Source organism: Natrix helvetica, assembly GCF_964273705.1.
Source record: "Natrix helvetica genome assembly, chromosome: 2".
Lineage (NCBI taxonomy): Eukaryota > Metazoa > Chordata > Lepidosauria > Squamata > Natricidae > Natrix > Natrix helvetica.
This window is the reverse complement of record NC_138552.1, coordinates 297,540,760-297,563,197: the sequence shown is the minus strand read 5'-3', so window position 1 is coordinate 297,563,197 and position 22,438 is coordinate 297,540,760. Positions and strand designations below refer to the sequence as shown.

The following is a 22,438-nucleotide window of genomic DNA, read 5'->3' as shown; positions in this document are numbered from 1 at the left end:
TTTCCCCCACCCGTTTTTTTAAACAAAGTTTTTTTTAAAAAAAATTGTTACATATTTTAACTTCTTTTATAAACCAAGTGCTGCCTGGGTTTTCCCCCTTCACATCCTCTTATGCACAGTTCATTTTACATCATATTCCCATTTCAAATTTCAGTCATCTTACTTTCTTTCCATCTTTTCCAATTTAACTTTAGTTTCTTCTGAATATATAAACAACATCATTATTTGCCCCTCCAAGTTAATCAAATTTAACATTTCCTTTCTATCTGTTATTCTGTTTTATTATAGATAACATATATCCTCAAATTTAATTTTGTGTAATAAACATTTCACTTGGTTAATTATCCACAATTAATAGTATTGATCGGAATCCCTCACATCATATTAACTACATACCATTAGCAGGGTTAACATATTTCGTTCTATTCTACTAGTAAATCCTTTTCCTTCTTTCTTCTTTTTAACCATTTTCTCTTAGTCTCTCATGAACTCCACTTCTCTTCTCTTCTTTTCTTTTCACCCATTCACCTAGCTTTTTCTTTTTCTTGTTTTTGTAGTTTCTATATTTTTTTCTTCCCACTCTTTTTTCTCCCTTTTGGTTCTGGTAACCTTCCCCAGATTTTTTCCCAGTCTCTCCCCACTGTTCCCACCTTTATTGTTTAGTTTTCCCTTTTGGGGGGGCCAATTCCCCCTTGTCTACTTTTAGTGTGTCACTGTAAATCCCAATATAATCATCTGAGTATTTTTCTTTTTCAATCTCTTTTTCTTCTGTACTATTTACTTGTTCTTCAAGTAGAAGCCTAGAAGCAAACAAAGTAATAGCCAAAAGCCAACATGGATTTGTCAAAAACAGATCATGCCAGACTAATCTTATTGCATTCTTTGATAATGTGACAAAATTAGTGGACCAGAGGAATGCCGTTGATATAGTTTACTTGGACTTCAGTAAGGCTTTTGATAAGGTAGACCATAACCTACTACTAGATAAAGTAGAAGAATGTGGGTTAGACAGCATCACCACCAGATGGATTGGTAACTGGCTGACCAACCGCACTCAACGTGTAGTTCTCAATGGAACTGCATCTACATGGAGGGAAGTATGCAGTGGAGTACCCCAAGGCTCTGTTTTAGGCCCAGTACTCTTCAACATCTTCATCAATGATTTGGATGAGGGAATAAATGGGGAACTCATCAAATTTGCAGATGATACCAAGCTGGCAGGAATAGCCAACACTCCAGAAGATAGGCTTAAGATACAGAAGGATCTTGACAAACTTGAACATTGGGCACTATCTAATAAAATGAAATTCAATGGTGAAAAGAGTAAGGTTCTACATTTAGGCAACAAAAACGGAATGCACAGGTACAGTATAGGTGATACCATACTCAGTAGTAGTAACTGTGAAAGGGATCTTGGAGTCCTAGTGGACAACCATTTAAATATGAGCCAGCAGTGTGCAGCAGCTGCCAAAAAAGCCAACACAGTTCTAGGCTGCATCAACAGAGGGATAGAATCAAGATCACGTGAAGTGTTAATACCACTTTATAATGCCTTGGTAAGGCCACACTTGGAATACTGCATTCAGTTCTGGTCGCCACGATGTAAAAAAGATGTGGAGACTCTAGAAAGAGTGCAGAGAAGAGCAACAAAGATGATTAGGGGACTGGAGACTAAAACATATGAAGAACGGTTGCAGGAACTGGGTATGTTTAGCTTAAGAGAAAGAAGGACTAGGGGAGACATGATAGCATTATTCCAATATCTCAGAGGTTGCCACAAAGAAGAGGGAGTCAAACTATTCTCCAAAGCACCTGAGGGTAGAACAAGAAGCAATGGGTGGAAACTAATCAAGGAGAGAAGCAATTTAGAACTGAGGAGGAATTTCCTGACAGTGAGAACAATTAATCAGTGGAACAGCTTGCCTCCAGAAGTTGTGAATGCCCCAACACTGGAAGTCTTTAAGAAGATGTTGGATAGCTATTTGTCTGAAACGGTATAGGGTTTCCTGCCTAGGCAGGGGGTTGGACTAGAAGACCTCCAAGGTCCCTTCCAACTCTACTATTGTATTGTATTATTATTCATTTAATCCCTTTTCTATCTCCTTTTCTCCTCTATCTTGTTCTAAGTGCTCCCTCTGGGTTTCCACTTTCTCTTTACCATTTAGCGTTTCACATGCATTTTTTAACATATCAAGTAGTTCATTATACATCCAAAATTCCATAATGTCTGCTTAGTTAATTTAACAAATAGTTTAAACTTTTTCTACTATAGCACATTTACTTAAAGTTCATTAATTATTTTTGTTTCCTTTCTTGTTTTCAAATTCTAAAGTTCAGTTCCAATTTCATTTTGTTTTTTCCCCTTCCATCACGATAGTTAGTCCAATCCACAGCACTGTAACGAAAACAAATCCTCCTTATTTCTCACTGTTTCAAAGTATCTTTATCTTGCTACAGTCAACGTCAAAACTGCAGCTGTATTTTTTCTGTTATTTTCTATTAAGTCTTGTAGTATCCCCTTCTCACCAGTAGATGTCTCCCTCTCCACAGTAGCAGTATGCTGTAATCAGCTGGCTGTCAAAAGCTGTCAAAATCGTATTTAATTCACACAAAATAGAAAAAGGTAGAAAAAGAAAGAACCCCCCCCCCCCGAGGTCTTTTGTTATTTTTATTGTTTCCAGATCCCAACTTGGGAACAAAAATCTTCTAGGGTTTCTGTTTTAGTCTCCGCTCTTTCTTTTTTCCTCTGTTAAATCCCCCGTTGCCAAATAGCTGCTAATTTCCACTCCTGGTCTCTTTTTGGATCCAATTTTAAAGTGTTGTTTTTTTTTTACCTTGGGTTGATCACTTTTTCACCCAGGTCCAATGCTTTGTTCCAGCACCGCTCCTGCTCAAATAGCTTGGTCCGGTTGTCTGACTTTGAAGCAGCCATTTGCATGGTAACTGCTGCTTCTGCTGTCAGTTTGGAGAGCATTATCTCCGACCTTTTGAGGAACTGCCAGTTCCTCTTTGGTCGTCAAGATGCTTCTCCGTTTTCCCCTGTTCCTCCAGAACAGATCTGACCCGAAGGTCCCCGACAGCGGTTTGTCCGGTTGGGTTTTCGTGGACCCCGACAGAGCTCTGCTATTTCCCAACGGGTCTCATCGCGGAGCTTCCGGCTTCTGCCCCCGCTCCCCCCTCCTTTTGAAGATGGGAATCACATCGGTTCTTTTGCAGCTGTATGTCCCATTCATGGGTTTCACCCCACCAGATTTCTGTAATGGCAACAATGTCATCGTATCTGCCCTCGTTGACATGAATTTCTAGTCCACCTAGTTTATTCCACCTAGAAATGGGAACCTTGGAGATCTTCTAACATAGATGTTAAGAATACCAACCTTGATGTCAAAGAAAACCAAGCTTTCAATAGGGGCCATGCCATGTGCCCTATGTGCACAGACCTATGAGAAGGCTTAGAATTGAAGGATGATAGTAGAAGTTATGTGTTAGTAAAACTAAAACTAAAAAGCATTTTTTATAATAAAAAGTAAAAAAGAAATGTAATTATTAGGAATAATACAAGGCCCATTCTACCTAGAAATAGGAAGGCCCGGGGGGGGGGGACCTGGAAAAATTGGGTGATTTTGGGCCTATCAACAGAAGAGAGTGAGTTCTAGTCCCAGTTTAGGCATAAAGGCCAGCTGGGTGTCCTTGGGCTAATCACCAGGTGGCAGTGAGTTCTAGTCCTACCTGCAAACAGAAACTGACTGTGGCAAAGTAAAGGTAGTCCCAACAGTTGCCCTGGGTGCAATCCCAACACATCTGGAGCACCACTTGAGGTCCATTGTCAATGACAGAATCCCCATCAATCAATTGCAAAAGGCAGCATGACTCAAAACAGCTTCCATCGTACGACAAGACCGTCATCACCATCAAACACCCACACCTGCCTCTCCCAGGTCCTTGTGAAGGCCTCGAGTGTGGGATAAAATGCCAAATCCAGTCTGAACATCTGGCTGACTGTGCAGCTAACCCAAACTCCATCTCTGTCCCTTCCCATCTTAAGCGGTCAGTCCCAGCAGCCTCTCACTGAATTCCCAGAGTTTCTTGGCCAGCTGGTCATCACGGGTCTGTGGCCAAGGTAATTTCATCTGGCAGTCCACAAACTATTGCCCACTCAGCCTCTCAATGCCCTCCTCGATGGTACACTAGATGGAGACTTGAGCACCAGCGTCGCAGCTTCATGAACCAAAGGGACCAAAATACCCACCATGGAAAACAGCAATTAATTTCCTGACAGTGAGAACAATTAACCAGTGGAACAGAAGTTGCCTCCAGAAGTTGTGAATGCCCCAACACTGGAAGTCTTTAAGAAGATGTTGGATAGCCATCTGTCTGAAACGCTATAGGGTTTCCTGCCTAGGCAGGGGGTTGGACTAGAAGACCTCCAAGGTCCCTTCCAACTCTGCTATTGTATTATTGTAATTTCAGTTCTAACAACTCCTGAAAACAAGAGAGTTGGTTGTGTGAACAACTCTGGACAGAAAGAAGAACCTTCTAGGGCAGAGGTCTTCAAACTTGGCAACCTTAAGGCTTGTGGAGAACTCTGGGAGTTGGTCCATAAGCCTTAAAGTTGCCAAGTTTGGGGACTCCTCTTCTAGGATGACTCAGATGGAGGAGGAGAAAATCCCGAATGAACCCTTCACATTCGTTGTCCATCTGGCAGCCTTGGGGCAACTTCTAAATATTTTTTGGAAGGCCCAATGCTGAAGAGAGTGTGCAATGATGCAAAAGGAGTGTGTGTGTTTGTGTATACATTTGCGTGCTGCATTGCACACCTAAATCCCTTATCATTGGGTGGCTAATAGATTCAAATAGATAATATTACGTAATGATCTTCGGTCTGTTCCCTGACTTGGTTAAAATAGTCTGTGCGTGTGTGTGTGTATTGTTGCACAGATGACAACACACAACTTGGTGGCTAATACATTCCAATGAAGAATATTATAGATAGTCCTCGACTTACAACCACGGTTAAATCCAAAATTTCTGGTTTTTTATTTTTGTCAGAAGGTCGCAAAAGGGGATAATAATTCAGCGTGGAAACAATGCAGGGTGAAAATAATTTTAATAACACAGAATGAAAAGTGTTCACTTGGACTGTTGCACTGACAGGAATGCAACTTTCCTACTGAAGAGCAAAGGGAATATTTGGATCAGGTACCTCCCCCCCCACCCCCAGCATCGCTATGGATTAATCCAGTTGGCTTCTCCTGGCCTCTTACATAAATCACTTTGGTCTGCCCTGAAATTTGGGGGTGCCCAACCTTGGGAACCTTAAGATGTGGACTTCCACTCCCAGAATTGCCCAACCAGACATGCTCAGAGAGCACCAAGGATCTCACAGCCTCCTCCTGCTCCTTGTCTTGCCTTCAGATGCTTCCCCCATTCTCTCTGATAACCCCTCAAGTATTGGAAGACTGCTATCGTGTCATCCCTCGTCCTTCTCTTCATTAGACAATCCCAGTTCCTGCAACTGTTCTTCATATGATTTAGCCTTCTCCAGTCCCTTAATCATCTTGGTTGCTCTTCTCTGCACTCTTTCCAGAGTCTCCACCTCTTTTTTTACATCGTGGCGACCAAACCTGGATGCAGTATTCCAAGTGTGGCCTTACCAAGGCATTATAAAGTGGTATTAGCACATCACGTGATCTTGATTCTATCCCACACTTTAGGCAGCCTAGAACTGTGTTGGCTTTTCAGCCCTGGACTAATTGTAGAGGTATCTAATGTGATTTTGGGGTGATTTTGTGTCTGCTTTTCCATGTGATTTTTCCTGCCTTCACCTCAGAAAAATTAAGGAGTCAAATTTAAAGTGGAAATATTTAGCTGGTCAGTCCCAGTAGCCTCTCGCTGAATTCCCAGAGCTTCTTGGCCAGCTGGTCTTCACAGGCCAGTGGACTGGGCACCTTCGGCCGGCAGTCCACGAAATACCGCCCACTCAGCCTCTCGATGCCCTCCTCGGTGGCGCAGTAGATGGAGGTCTGAGCCCCAGCTTCACTATTTCGGACGAACAGTTTGGCGGACCAAACCAACCAAAGTGTCCACCAGGGATAGGAGCGGTTAATTTCAGTTTTAACAATTCCTGAAATCAAAGGCAGAGAGAACACGCCAGGGATGGAGGAATGAGGAGATCCCAAATGAACCATTTGCACAATAACTGTTTCCCATCTAGCACTCTTTGGGCAACATGTTTCTTGAAGACGTTTCATTACTCAACTAGGTAGCATCATCAGTGCTAGAAGGGAAGGGGTTTGCAGAGAAGGGGGGGGGAGGAGTGGGAGAGAGGAGGAGGAGGAAGTGAGGGAGGAGGAAGGAAGGAGCGGAAAAGGCAGAAGAGGAGTAAGAAACTGGGGAAAACCAGGAGAAGAGCAAGGACCACCCCCTCCTGATCCTAGATTACGGAGAAAAGAGAGAAGGTGAGAACAATGCAGATTGAGCCAGCTACGAGGGAGGAGAGTGCGCCGCTCACTTTCACAAGGCACACCTGGGGTTTGAGATGTAAGGAGGTGCCGGTGGGAAGGGTATTTGTCAGGAACAAGTGCTGAATCTGTGTTGCCTCGTGCTAATGCCTGGAGATTGCTGTAGTCTGTCTTGTGGGGCTTCCCAGTTTGCCTGCTTCACTGAACTTCTTGCTCTGGTTACTGTTTAGCTAACCTGGCTTATTGGACTTCTGGCCCTGGTTAATGTTTGGGCTAACCTGGCTTACTGGACTACTTGCATCCCGAGGCTTCTGAAGGTGTGTGTGAGAGCTTTGCTGCAGGACTTGTCGTAAATGTGGGAATGTTTGGGGGCAGTTGGAGCAATATATGAGTTAGACCTGTTCTCTGGTTGCGTTGCTTTTGTGTCACACCCCAGGTCATCACAGGGTCGAGGGAGCCCCCAGTAGGATAGAAATGCCTGGCTTAGCCCCATCCAGACTTAGGGGGGGGCTCCATCTGGGGCACCTTGGAACCGGGCTTCCACTCACCTGGATGAACCGCGTAGCAGGTGACATTGGTTCCTTCCAGCCGCTTGGCCAGCTCTCTCGCGTGGAGTATGTTGGCTAGTTTGCTGTTGGAGTACGATTGTCTGCCCTTCATCATGCACTTGTTCCTTTTGTTTAAAGTCTGAAAATCGATCTCCCCATAGGTATGCGCACTTGAGGACAGAATTACGATCCTGCTTGGGGCGCAGAACTTCAGCCGGTCCAGGAGCAGGTGGGTCAGCAGGAAATGGCCCAAGTGGTTGACCTGGAAGGCCTGGTCAAAGCCATCAGCAGTTTGACCAGCCTTAAGGACTCCTGCCAGAAACGTAAGCAAATTGCAGGTAGTCCTCGGCTTACAATGGGTCACTTTGTGATCATTTGAAGTTGCAACAGAAACCCAAAGGATACTATCACCTGGTTCCTCCAGGGGTCACGTGACCACATTTTAGGCACTTGGCAACTGGCCTGCACTTAGAAATGTGTCCAGCAATCATGTGACCACAATTTACAACATTTTTGTCACTTCCACTTTTCAGCAAAAACACCCAGTAGTGAACAGATGGTTCACTTACTGACTGCTGCAACAGGGATAACCTGCTTTATAACCGTCATGCCTTACAACTAAAATGGGCAGACTCCCCATCATGGTCATAAGTTGAGGACTAGCTGTAACGTTTGGTCTACTCTAGTGGCTAAGGCAACAGGGTTTTTAGGTCATCTAAGTCAGTTTGGTTTAGTGGTTAAACTTAGAAACCAGAAGACAGTGAGTTCTAGTCTTGCTTCAATCCTGAAAGCCAACTGGATGACTTTGGGTCAATCACCAGGTGGTGAGTTCCAGCTCCACCTTAATCACAAAAGCCAGTGGGGGACTTTGGGCCAGTCTCTCTCTCAGCCCAACCCACCTCACAGGGTTGTTGTTTTCAGGAAAATAGAAAGAGGAAAAAGTGTTGGATCTGTTTGCTGCCTTGAGTAAATACTACTACTACTACTACTACTACTAATAATAATAATAATAATAATAATAATAATAATAATAATAATAATAATAATAATAATAATAATAATAATAATAATGGCAGCATATGAAAAACAAACAACCACAAATGGGAGAGAAATGCTGGAGACAGCCACCATCTTCCCCCTTCCTCGCCCGGAGACCCTGGGGAGAGTCTACTTTGTCCCCACCTGCGTTGTTGATGAGGATGTCCAGACGGGGCTCCGATTCTAAGAAGGTCTGCGCAAAAGCTCGCACGGAGTCCAGACTGCCCAGATCCAGGATCATCAGGATCACCTCCGAGTTCCCACTTTCCTGGAAAAGGTGAGGAAGGAATCTTGAGCCTCGGGATCAAGTACGGCTTCAAAGGCGGATCCCGATTTACTCACCTTCTGTGTCGGCCTGCTCACCTCCCAGCAAACTCTCTGGGTGGTGCGCAATAAAACAATATAGGCAGTTCTTGACTTACAAGCATTCATTTAGTGACCATTCAAAATGATTTATGACCAGTACTCAAACTTTCGATGATTGCAGCGTCAGGTGATCAAAATTTAGGCGCTTGGGAACCAGCATATATTTACCATGGTGGCATGATCATCATCTCAAGAGGATTCTGACAAACCAAGTCAATGGGGGAAGCCGGAGTCACATAACAACCACATAATTCACAAAACAGCTGTAATGATTTGCTCAATTATAAGGTACTGCCCGAAAGCACTTGAAGGCAGGACAAGAAGCAACAAATGGAATGATCAAGGAGAGATTCAACCCGGAAATAAGGAGGAATTTTCTGACAGTGAGAACAATCAACCCCTGGAACAGAAGTTGCCTTTGGAAGTTGTGGGAGCTTCACCCCTGGAGGCTTTCAAGAAGAGACTGGACTGCCATCGGTCAGATATGGTGTAGGGCCGTGATGGTGAACCTATGGCACGCATGCCACAGGTGGAACATGGAGCCATATTTGCTGGCACGCCAGCTGTCAGCTCCCCCACCTGATTTTTCGCCCTTCCGGAGGACCCGGGGAGGACAAAAAGCAGCCCCCATGGACCAACTGGAAGTTCAGAAATGATCCCTTTCCGACTCCTGGAAGTCCGCCATGGGAGGCTGTTTTCGTCCTCCCCGGGCTTCAGGAAAGCCTCTGGACCTAGGGAGGGTTTGTGCGTCCATAGTTGGGGCGAGTCGCACGCACGAGCGCAGGTGGGCAGGGAGGAGTGAATTGTGGGCACGCATATGTATGCAATAGCGCGTGCACAATTTTGCCACGTCATAAGACAAAGGTTTGCCATTACTGGTGTAGGGTCTACTGCTTGGTTGGGGGATTGGACCAGATGACATTTGTTGCATAGTTTCCTGACCCAGATCCAACAAAACCACTTCCAGGAATGCGGCTGCCCTGAAAAATATGGAGCTCCCTGAACAGAACCAGGAGAAGCCATGCCAGAATTCAAGGCCAAGCTCTTTAAGTGGGGAACAGCTAAGAATCCGCAATGCGACTGGACTGCATCGGAACTGTTAGGATAGTGAATTCAGTAGCTGCAACAGTAAAGTGTACAGTTGTAGTTGATTGGTTGGAAATTGTGGGCTCCTGCATGAGACAATCTAAGCTATGTTTGGTTGCCGGGGTGTAAAGGGGGAGTTTCCCTTTTTTCCCGCCTTTTTCTTCTGTGGGCTCTGCTTACTGTTTCATTTACCTCATGATGTTCCTCTGTTGCTGACTATCTTGTGTTCTTTCTTTCTGCATGATGGCAAAGACTGATGTACATTTGAACGTGTGTATGTGTGTGTATGTATGTGTGTGTGTGTGTGCGTGTGTATACACAGTATATATGTTTTCGTAGTATATACTGTACACACACACACACACATATATATACACAGTATATATATATATTTGTTTTCGTAGATATACAGTATACACACACACACATACATACATACATAGACACACACACACAAACTGATGAAATATTGAATTATATCTTTCTATTTCTATCCATCTATCATCCATATATCTATCATCTTTCATTTTTCTTGTTCATCTTTCTCTTTCCTCTCCCTCCCTCCCTCCCTCTATCTACACACTCACCCACCCACATTCATCCAAGCGTGTGTTAGTGTCTCCAAATTCATTTAGGACAGTTGCTGTGCAATTCCTCGACAGAAACCAACAATAACAATTTAGTCCCAAAATGTCTCCTTAGGAAATTTCAAGGCAGCTGAGATGATCTCATGCAGTTATATAGTTAGCTTCCCTCGGGCATCGAATTACAACATCTATCCCATTGCAACTCTACGGTGCATTCACATCCCAGTTACAGAAATATGAGACTTCAGCCAGAGGGGAGGGGGCACAGGGGTAAAGTTCAGACGCCATTAAGTGGGAGTTAGTTTTGGCTCTCTGTGAAGTTTCCAAGAGCTGACCTAATTAATTTACGAGCCTCACAAAGTTCAAAAAAACCCATTCATTTATTAGGACTAACATCTTGGCAGGACTTCTGTGGAGCCGAAACTAACTCCCACTTAATGGTGTCTGAACTTTACCCCTGTGCCCCCTCCCCTCTGGCTGAAGTCATCAATCACATTCTCCAACAGGAGGTTACGGCAGGGTTCTGGACATGCGCATTCACATCCCAGTTACAGAAATATGAGACTTTTACTCTGGCCAAAAGTATGCATGGCATTTCCCCCCCTTCCCAAGTTGATAGTAGTCATGGAAACGCTTTAGACGTTGACAGCCATATTATAGCAATAGCATTTAAATTATATACCGCTTCACAGTGCTTGACAGCCTTCTCTATGCAGTTTATAGAGTCAGCCGACTGGCCCCAACCTCATTTTATCAACCTCAGAAAGATTTTATTATGGTTTTTCTTTAATATTTTATCTTGTCTATTGTATTGTCCACCTATTATATATACAGGTAGTCCTTGAGTTATACCAATAATTGAGCCTCAAACGTCTGTTGCTAAGGGAGACAGCAGTTACTAAGTGGATTTGCCCTATTTTACAATCTTTCTTCCCACAGTTATTAAGTGAATGAATGTAGTTGTTTAGTTAATAACATGGTTGTTAAGTGAATCTAGCTTCTGTATTGGCTTTGTCACATGTCACATCTCTCCCTCTCTCCCCCTTCCTCCCTCCCTCCTTCCTCCCTCTGGAGTCTGGGGAGGCCAAAAATAGGCCTATTTTTGGCATTCTCGGACTCCAGAAGGTGGGTGGCTTCTGGTGGGTAGGTGGGGCAATATGAGTGGGGCAGCCTTGTAGCCCCTCATGGGCTTGTTAATGGCTTTGGCGGGCCATATCTGACCCCTAGGCCATAGTTTGAGGACCCCTATGCTAAATAAATGAATAAAAACCATTAGGAAAACACCTGGATACAGAAGATGGAGGAACAGAGAGAACTGCATGGCAGGGACTTACCCGTCTGATGTCGTACACGGCAGATTCTCCTCTCGCTTTGTTACGGCATGCCAGAATGACCCGGGCGCCTCTCCAGGCCAGATCCACCGCTGTGGCCTTCCCGATCCCAGTATTTCCACCTAAGAAAGGCCAGAGAAAGGATTCACTGAGAGTGGTGTGGCCTGAAGCTCAGCAACAGGACATGTTCTCGGGGGGGGGGGGGGGGAGCTCTCCAAAGAACCGTCAGATTTCTTGCTGTGCTGTGGGGTGTTTAACCATAGCTGCCCTGTGGAGGCAGTAAAGAGGGGGGCACAAGTGGTGTGGTCAGGAACGCACAATTCCCCTAAAACACCTGCAAGTACACAGAAAGTAACAGGCATACCAACGCAACAAGATAGAGCTACCTTAGAGTTAAAAAGTATGCTGCAAGCCATACGCACGGATCTTAAGGATCTTAAGGATCTTAAGGAGCAAGTAAATAAAGTAGAAGAGAAAGTGGCCAAGGTGGAAGATGAATTGAAAGAAGTCAAGGAAATGAGGGGGGGAAACGAGCAGAGACTGCAGAAGGTGGAAGAAAGAGCAGAAATAACAGAGAAAAAAGTGGAGGAGATGGATTATAGATTACTAACAATTGCTAAAAAGCAAGATGAATCCACCATATTCTGGGAAATGGAACGATCTGAATTCTACCTAAGATTTCAGAACATTGAAGAAGAGAAAGGAGAGAATTTAGCAGAAAAGATTGCAGAAATTCTTTCAGGTGTCACAGAAATGAGTAAGGAATATATTTTAGGTGGAATGAACAAGACATTTAGTGTATGTAGAAGATATGCAATGAGAAACAACCTGCCCAGAGAGGTACATGTAAGATTTATTTTTTAAAAACTCTAAAAAATGAAGTATTGCAAGCAACAAGAAGTACCATAATTAAATACAAGTCTAGAGAGATAGTGGTATTGAAGCAAATTCCAAGGAAGGTCAGAGAAATAAGAAAAGAATACCACTTCCTGACTAAAAGTCTGATTAAGAAAGGGGTGAGTTTTAGATGGCTGGTTCCAGGAGGGATTTTGGTAAACTGGCAAGAACAAAGGCACAGATTAGATACAATAGAGAAAGTAGAATTATTTTATGAACAACATATAGCAGCACAGGAAGGAATGCTGGTAAGAGAAGAGGGAAAAGCCAAATGCCAGGATGCTAAGGGGAAAGATCAAGGGAAGATGGAGAAAGAACAGGAAGAGAAAGCACTAAGAGAAGGAGCAAGGGCCAAAGTGACAAAGGAGCAGAGGGACCTAAGAATGACTAGATCAACTAAACCTATAAACCAATGACATAGAGGAAGAAATAAAAGTAAACTCAATAAATATAAATGAACTAAACTCGGCAATAAAAAGAAAAAGAATATCCAACAAATTAGAGAAATTGAAACTGGACATTATATGCTTACAGGAAGTACAGATTAGAAAGAAACACAGGAAATTTTGGGGACAGGTAAAACTAGGGAATTTATACACAACTCTGGCTGACCAAAGTAAAAAGGGAATAGCATTATACGTTAACTTTTATTTAATTTATAAACCGCACCCTCTCCCCGAAGGGACTCGGGGCGGTGTACAGTCATAATAAAAACACAATATAAATACATATAGATACATATAGATAAGAGGAGGCGACATAACAAACTGTACAATAATAATTAAAATTAAAAGCAACATTAAAATCTACCCCTAAAAAACTTAGAAAGACATTTCAATCAAATATAATTTTTGAAGACGGGGAGGGGAGAATACTGATGGTGGAGATAATGAGTTTGAGAAAGATATTATTAGTGACAATATATGCTCCAAATGATAAACAAGAATATTTTTTTGGAAAACTACACAAAAGATAATACAATATGAATATGATAGCAGAGTTCCAATATTTGAGGGGCTCCTATAAAGAGTTCAATCAATTTTCCAAAGCAGGAAAAAGGCAGGAGAAGAAACAATGGATGGAAACTAACTGAAGAGAGAAACAACCTAGGACTAAATATTGGAACTCTGCTATCATGTTGTCCCAAAGGTGCTTTTTTCAAGAGGCAATTGGACTTTCTGATTTTTCTTTGAAGATGTTTCGCTTCTCATCCAAGAAGCTTCTCCAGCTCTGACTGGATGGAGGGGAATGGAAGGATTTATACTCCTTCCAGACAGTTGGACATTTGTATTCTTTTAGGGTTAGGATTAGGGTTAGAACAAGAAGCAATGGGTGGAAACTAATGAAGGAGAGCAGCAACTTAGAACTGAGGAGAAATTTCCTGACAGTGAGAACAATTAATCGGTGGAACAGAAGTTGCCTCCAGAAGTTGTGAATGCCCCAACACTGGAAGTCTTTAAGAAGATGTTGGATAGCCATTTGTCTGGAACGGTATAGGGTTTCCTGCCTAGGTAGGGGGTTGGACTAGAAGACCTCCTTCCAACTCCGCTATTCTATTCTATTTATTCTATTTATGTTGTACCAAAAGTGCTTTTTTCAAGAGGGAATTGGACTTTCTGTTTTTTTCTTTGAAGATGTTTTGCTTCTCATCCAAGAAGCTTCTCCAGCTCTGACTGGATGGTGGGGAATGGAAGGATTTATACTCCTTCCAGACAGCTGGACATTGGTATTCTTTTAGGAGGTTGTTAAGGTCACCCTGAGGTTTCTCTGTGTCCTTCTTGGAACTGCTGAAAGGACTGAGTTGTAGACTGGAGATAGATGAGTTTGTATCCCTCCCTCCCCCTCCATTGAGAGAGGGCTGTTGAAATTTCACATAGAGGGGCCTCTTGGACCCCTCTTTCAAAGCAGCAGTCCTCTCTGTCCAAAAGGTGGACTTGGCTGTCTTCAAAAGAGGGATTTTGTCCTTTAAATGCAGTTGGAAGTGCCGAGTCTTGTGCTGATGTGTTTGTTCTGCTACGTTGTGCCATGCGTTTATGAAGTGGTGGCTTTGTTTCGCCAGTGTACAGATCCCCACATGGCTCACTGCACTGGACTACATATACCATGTGGCTCAGTTTGTGTCTGGGTGTTTTATCCCTGGCGTGGTTATGACATCACCTATCTCCCATCGACTGAGTTCCAGTCCTACCTCTTAGCATCAATGTTAAATGGTGTCCAATTTCCTAACCTTCCCAGCTCCTCCCATCTCCCTTCCAGGACTGAATGGGCTTTTCTGCATGTTTGGCTTCTTCCCTGAATTGCTCCCAGCTTCTCTCCGTGGCGGGGGGGGGGGGGGAGACAGGACTGCAGCCTGTGGGGCAGCCGAAGCAGAGCCAGGGACTAAGAGAAGTGACCCTTGCCCCATGAGCCGCAGGCAGCCTGAAAAGCCGGTCTGGCTATTCCCCAAAGTCCCTGAAGGCAGGACAAGAATCCAATCAAACCAATCAAGGAGAGGAGCAACCTTGAACTAAAGAGAAACTTCCTGACAGTGAAAACAATTAGTCAGTGGAACAGCTGGCCACCAGAAGTCCTGGGTGCTTCATCACTGGAGGCTTTTAAAGAAGACACTGGACGCCATTTGTCTGGAAGAGTCAGAGTGTCCAACTTGGGAACTTTAAGACTTGTGGACTTCAGCTCCCCGAATTCCCCCTCCCCACACAGATTGGATACCCCTGGTATAGGGTCTCCTGCTGGAGCAGGAGGGTTGGACTAGAGGACCTCAAAGGTCCCTTCGGACACTCTTGTTCTGGTCGTCCTTCCGAGGCTCCCCCTGGCTGGTCCAAGCGCACCCCTTCCTCCCTCCCTCCCTCCCTCCCTCCCTCCCTTCCTCCCTGGCCGAGGTCCGAGGAAGCCTCGGGGACGGCCGGCATCTGCGGAGCCTCCCGGGTCAGCCCTGACCTGCTTTGTTCCCGAGGGGCTTTTGGGGGCTGAACTTTCTCGGTTGCGCCTAAAGCGCCTTTGGGTCAAGCTGGACCAGGATGGGGCAGAAACTCCGCGGAGAAACCTGGGTTGGGGTCGACTTTCCACTGGCGTCTCTCTGGGACCTTCGCGCTGCGCTTTTGCTCCGGGACTTTTGCGCGGAGCCCCTGAGGTGGGAGGGGGGCTTATGGAAGGAAGAGAGAGAAAGGAAAAAAGAAAGAGAGAAAGGAAAAAAAGGAAGGAAGGAAGAAAGAAAGGCACTGCCCCCACCGACCGCCCCCCCCAGCTGACCTGTGATGAGCACCGTCTTGCCCCACAGGCTGACCGCGTTCCGGCACCGTGTGGCCGCCACGAAGTTGTAGTAAATCAGCGCGTAGAGCCCCAGCAGCAGCGCCACCCCTGCACCCAGCGCCTCCGCCGCCTCCATGGCCCGATCCCCTCTGGCCCCGCACCCCCCACCGCTTCCCTTTTACCCACACCGCCCCCGCCCCTGCTACGCCCCTGCCTGGGACAACCACCGCCGCTCGTGGCTCTGCCAACCTCTCGCCCTCCCCTCGTCCCCTCATTCTGGCCTCTCCTCATGGTCTTCTGTCCTGCGTCCAAAAGGGGGGAGGGGTCCCTGGCCACCCGTAGCCTGTCGCTCTTTCGCCCTCCACTCCTCCCCTCTTGGGGAGGGAGGGAGGGAAGGAAGGAAGGAAGGAGAAAGCGAGATGGGTGGAAGGAAGCAAGGAAAGAAGGAAGGTGATAGGAATAAGAAGGAAAGAGGGGAGGAAGGAAAGGAAAGAAGGAACGAGATGAGGAGGAGGATGAGACAGAGAGAGGGATGAAGTGAAGGAAGGAAGGAAAGAACGAAGGAAGGTGGAAGGAAGGAAGGAAGGAAGGAAGGAAGGAAGGAAGGGTAGGAAGTTATCACCTAGCCCTCTCCCAGAAAAATGAAATATCCTAGGAAATATTGATAAGGCAGAATATTATATTTTCCTGGATGTGAAAAAGGGAGAAACACATTTTAAACACAGAGTAAATTCCTGCAGCTTCCCCGCTTTGTCAATGGGCCATTAAGAAGGCCAAGCTAGTCCACTTTACATAATAAAGAGTTCTCCTCTTAACTCCAGAGTGATGGGATAAGGCAGGATAATATAAGCCTTTATTCAAGTGACCACATGGCAGCTGAACTCAATCAAACCTGAATTCAAAACAGCCTAGAGGGTTGCCCCTGCATGGGCCCATGTGAGTCTGGCAACCAATCAGAATACATTTCTTACACAGGAACAGGAAACAGATAGGTGGGACTGAACAGGTTATAAAAATCCCTGCAAGCCCTTCTTCACCCCTTCTCTTCCCTTCTCTTCTTCTCCACCAACATTGAAGCATGTGATCACCTTTTCTGTTCAGGGCTCGGGCCATGTGGTCCTGTCCACCATTAAACCATCTTTCCAAGCAGCCTCCATGTCTCCAGTGTCTTTTTCCCCACTTGGAGCCGAACCCAGAAGGACATTTCTTTCAACAATTGGCAACCACGAAGGGACTCCAAGCTAGCCTAACAAATGGATATGGCCCAGGTAAGCCTCCCATGCCGGCACAGACCCCATTGAGTCTGTGGGTGGACTTTATCTTGGGCTTAACCATTTGGATCTAGGCTTTAAAGGGGTTTTGAGTTTGAGCTCAAAGGCTGCCTGGAAAGAAGGTGAGTACCTCTAAATTTTAATTCTCTAAAATTTAATGTTAAAGCATGGCAAAGCGTGGAAATGTGTGTATGCCTGCATGTGTGTGAGTGATGAAATCTTTCTCCCAATCACAGCTGGATCCTGGTTCCTCTGTGTGTTTTACCAAGAGAGCCTGGAAAGCATTAGGGTCAGGCCATAGCATGGACCTTCTGTTAGGGAAAGGAGAGTGTGTGTGAAAATGGATGGAAAAGTGAATGCATTTTGCTGTTGTTGCTGCTTTTGTCCTGTGAAAAAAGCAAAGGCCCATTGTGTGTAAAGAGAGAAGGAGGTGCTAGTACTAACCTGCAGAGGGGCAGAGGTCCTCCCCAGATCACCTTTTTGGATCTGGAAAACCTTAGCAGAATTCCCTACGAGGAAAGGGGCCGAATACTTCGTTGAGGGAATCGAAGTCCTTCCCGGAATTTTTTTTATTTCCGAAAACTTACGGCGGGTGGCACCCGGCTAGGCCAAAGTGAGCCCTGCATGTAAAGGGTTATGGGAAGCGTTAGCTCGTGGGTGGCCAGAAGTGCCCTCGGAGATTTCCTTAGATGCCAAGATTTTGGCTGAGAGCAAGGAAATTGTGTGAGAAATGGGCTTTGCTGAAAGATGACACAGGAAAACTAATTTGGCTACATAGAGGTACTTAAAAGAAAAGGGAAATGTTGAAATGTTTCTCTTTTTTCTCTTGTCTGTCTCTTTCTCTGTCTTTTATGTAACCACGTGGTTTGTTTTTTAAGATTTGTGCCTTCCCCAATTTAACTGAGATTCAGGGTGGGAATGATTTTGTTTGTGAAATTCATGAGTTTTGTTATGCCCTCTTTGTCTCTCTGTGTGTATGTCTAAGTCTTTGTGTGCCCTTGAGGTAATTGTAACTATAAAATGTCTCCAATCCCCCCCCCCCAAAAAAAGACAAGAATTTTAAAGTGTTCAAAGAAAGAAAAGAGTAAGCTGGCAGAAATTGCCTTTGCTCAGTTTGTTGGGCCCACAAAACTGAGTGAAGGTGGAGGGAATCTTTGCTTTGCATCTGTTTTGGCCAGCAGAGACAGAGTAAAGATATTTTTTTTCTTCCTTCCTTCCTTGCCTATACCTTAAAGTAACAACCCAGGAAATGTTTGCAAGAAAAGTTTCATCCTTGCATTTATTGTGTGCTTAAATGATTTTACCTGTTCATTTCTTTCCTGAAGCATGTGAATCCAGACCCCATTTCTCATCTGTGATATCCCCATAATGTTTATCTGTTTATCTGCTGAGTAACTGATGGTTTTATTTTTTTCAAACTCTGCCTGCAAGCTATCTACCCCCCCCCACGCCCCTCCCTTACCTCTAATCCTCCAACAATGCCTTTTCTGTGGGGGAGGGAACCTTGTTCTCATGTCTTTCAGCCCTAGAAGATTGTACTCTTCAGGTGAGTATAGAGTTTTTTTTCCCTTTTGGGGGGAGGAGGAGAGTGTTGCCTTGTGTGTGCATGTATGAAATGAAGGAAATTCCTACTAAAGGTTTGCCTTCAACCTGAGTAAAAACCCTCTGCACATTTTTCTGACCAACCTACTCTATTAGTCCTAAAGTAAAAACCTGGCCTCCAGAAGGCAGTTTTGATTTAGATTTTGTCAACAAATTTGCTGATTTTCTGGCCACCATCAGATGAATCAAGGGCCCCACCCAGATGCAAACAATGTGTTAATGAAAGTTTCCATACATCTTGGTCTTTAAAACTATGCCAGAAATTGCTGGGAGACCAAGATAGGGTTTGGATCTTTAAAAATATGCCAGCGTGTGCTGGGAGCGCCAACCTAGAACCCTGGCTGAATGCAAACAATGTGTGGACAAACATCTCTGTGCATTGTTTCTATACATCTTGATATTTAAAAATGCCAGCGCGTGCTGGGATATCAAGATAGAATTTGGATCTTTAAAAATTAGCCAGCATCCGCTGGCAGGTCCAAATTAGAAACGAACACCCCAGGGCAGAGACAGGCATTAACAATCTAGTGCGTGATCATTTCCAGACCTGGAGGGAAGTTGAGATCCTTTAATAATAGAAAATGGAGCTCATTGGCTTATGTACAGCTCCCTGAAGTAATTGTAATAACTGCCTTGCATGAAGAAAGAATGAAATGGGATTTTTGTATGTGAAATTAATGATTGCAGTGCAAATGTGAGTATGTTGATGGTAAAAGTTGGTATGAATGTAGTTTGATTCCCTTTCATATAAAGAAGCAGTAAGTTACAAGGTTGTTTAATGGTATGTGTGTGTATGCATGTGTGTTATCATTTCCAAACCTGAAGGGAGGGTGAGATCCTCTAATAAAAGAAAATGAAGCTTGGTGGCTTGTGAAAAAAAAGCTTCCTAAAATACCTATGATTGTTTGGCAAGAGCAAGCATGAAGGTCTGATTGCAGTATGAATGTGAGTATGTGTCCCCCATGCCCCAGGGAGTGATAAGTGAATGGATCCAGAGATCCACGTGATTGCCTGTGTGAATTCCCCCCCCCCCCCCACTCTTCCTTCTGGGTCATTCTTTGGAGGGAAGCAGGAAAAGCGGGGAGAATGAGTGTCTGCTCATTTTTACCATGAGTGTGTGTATGAAACGCCCCAGTGATACCTGTGAATGCCTCTGGGCATTCCCCCCTCCTTCTTTCCCTCCTTCCTTTTGGGTCATTAAAGGCTGAAATTTTTTCTCCTCACTTTAACCACTTTCCCCCCCCCCTCTTCTGAGAAATTTGGAGTAAATAGGTGATCTGCTTGTGCACTTTTACCTTTCACTGTTGTGATCTTTCATCTGCATATAAAAATTATGCAGTTACATTTCTTTGTCTGCTCTGAATACAATTTTGATTTTTTTTCTTCTTCTGGAAATTTTTGAGGTTTAAAATGCTTAATTAAACCTATAAAAAGGAATGATTTTGAGATATTTTGCTTACATTTGTAAATGTTTTAACATACTTGATGAGAATTTGCTTCCATCTGAATGGAATTTGACATTTTGGAGTGTTGACTCAAAGTACCTTTTTTTTTTTAATTGCATTTTTTTTAAAGCTGTTTTTCTTCCCTCCCTCTTTTACACCTGTGCATTTTTAAATGTTTATGAGTCAAGGTGCTCCACCCTATGATATTTTATTTGTTTGTTTGTTTGCAACACAAGTTGTTGTCCCTCTTGGAAATTTACTCATCTTACTGCAAAAGTGTTTCAATCATACAGGCAGTGGGAATGTCATGTTCCATGAAATTTACATCGTCTGCCTCCTGAAATAATGTTTGGATTTCCACACTTGCACATAAGACTAAAGATATGTCTGTAAAGAACTGTATTCTTGGCCTCTTTTTTTTTACCTCAGAAACAAAGGACTGCTAGCTCAAACCATAACTCTCCAATTTGCTGCTGGTGATTGCCTCCTGATAAAACCTGACATGAGGAAAAAAAACTTAGCCAAGCCTGGGACAGACTGCCAAGACTGACTGACCACTCTTACCACCAAACCAAGCATGCCACCCTAGCAGACATGAAAGAACCCTGAAGGAGATGAAGAAGTAAAGACCAAAAGACTTTTCAATTCCCAGAAGACAGCTGAAAAGACTATGGGGAGGGTGGAATTTGATAAAGTTTTCTTTCTCTGTTTCATTCACAGAAATTTATTATGCTTTCTTCCTTGCCTCATTTATATTGTAATCAGTTTAATGTACTCATGTAAGAATTGTATTTGAGAGTGGCTGGCACAGCAAGATCTGAACACCTTAGATTCCTGGCTGGTGGGAGGGAAATTTATCCAAAATATCTGTATTTTCTGTATTTTGAAGCACACACACACACACACACACACAAAAGAGAGGGAGAGAGAGAGGCCCCATTCAGAATTAGATTGAAACTATCTCCTTGACTTAACTCCACAAAGCATTTCCTAGGTTGATTTTTGTCTTTGCACAAAAGCAGATATCTCCCTTTTAATCCCATGGGGGAGGGTCAGTTCCCCTCAGGCAATTCCCCCACTTGAAGAGTAGTAAAAAGGATCTTCAAAACTCAAACCCTGACAGTGACTCCCCCCCCCCAAAAAAATGATGTTGCCCAGTAAAGCAGGACATGGTGCACTGGTGGTCTCAGGAGGAGGAATCCCAGGGCTCATTGTGTGTAGTTTTAAAAATACTAAATAGCTTGTATTGCACACTAGCTAAACTCAATTTGGCCTCACTAAAATAAGAGCTAGGGCAGATTAAAGAACCATCCCCTGAAAATGGGTAGCCTGTACTTCTTTAAAAGGCAGAACCATGGCTGTGAAGGATTTTTGGGATTTGTGGTTGCTTGTACCCTGTCTGGAAGCTCACAGAAAGTGATATCAACCATCTGAAAATAATTGGCATGGTAAATTGGATATTGTAAATTTCTTTCCAGAAATTGTGCCCTGGTTGTTAAGACCTTCATGGTTGAAAGCTCTCTGGGAGCCAACTGAAGGGATCCTTCTGCTGTCTCTTTCAATGCCTTTCCATCAGAAAAATTAAGTTTCCTTGATCTGACCAATTTTATCTTTTGTCAAAAACATGTGCGTTCCACTCACATGTTTTGAAAAAAAAAGGAGGGATTGTAGGAAGTTATCACCTAGCCCTCTCCCAGAAAAATGAAATATCCTAGGAAATATTGATAAGGCAGAATATTATATTTTCCTGGATGTGAAAAAGGGAGAAACACATTTTAAACACAGAGTAAATTCCTGCAGCTTCCCCGCTTTGTCAATGGGCCATTAAGAAGGCCAAGCTAGTCCACTTTACATAATAAAGAGTTCTCCTCTTAACTCCAGAGTGATGGGATAAGGCAGGATAATATAAGCCTTTATTCAAGTGACCACATGGCAGCTGAACTCAATCAAACCTGAATTCAAAACAGCCTAGAGGGTTGCCCCTGCATGGGCCCATGTGAGTCTGGCAACCAATCAGAATACATTTCTTACACAGGAACAGGAAACAGATAGGTGGGACTGAACAGGTTATAAAAATCCCTGCAAGCCCTTCTTCACCCCTTCTCTTCCCTTCTCTTCTTCTCCACCAACATTGAAGCATGTGATCGCCTTTTCTGTTCAGGGCTCGGGCCATGTGGTCCTGTCCACCATTAAACCATCTTTCCAAGCAGCCTCCATGTCTCCAGTGTCTTTTTCCCCACTTGGAGCCGAACCCAGAAGGACATTTCTTTCAACAGAAGGAAGGAAGGAAGGAAGGAAGGAAGGAAGGAAGGAAGGAAGGAAGGAAGGAAGGAAGGAAGGAAGCAAGCTCCCCAAAGACAGATCTACAGATCAATGTCATGCTAGTGAGGACAATCAATCAGCGGAAGGGCTTCCCTCCAGAGTCTGAGGGTCTCCATCACTGGAGATTTTTAAGAAGGGACTGGACAGCCATTTGTCTAAAACGGTATCAGGTTTTCGGGGGATTGGACTAAAAGAAGAGAACAGAATAACAGAGTTGGGAGGGACCTTGGAGGTC

At 44.2% G+C, this 22,438-nt stretch overlaps 1 protein-coding gene across 1 annotated transcript; it reads right to left on the bottom strand.

The window, feature by feature from the left end:
• Positions 1-5,221: 5,221 nt before the first annotated feature.
• LOC309387983 (dehydrogenase/reductase SDR family member 13-like) lies at positions 5,222-15,699 on the bottom strand (the record flags this gene model as incomplete). Its single annotated transcript, XM_081944935.1, has 5 exons — positions 5,222-6,124; positions 7,010-7,321; positions 8,192-8,315; positions 11,421-11,539; positions 15,564-15,699. 5 exons carry the CDS (start codon positions 15,697-15,699, stop codon positions 5,865-5,867), a joined length of 951 nt encoding a protein of 316 aa, XP_081801061.1. The 3' UTR covers positions 5,222-5,864.
• Between the last annotated feature and the right edge of the window lie 6,739 nt (positions 15,700-22,438).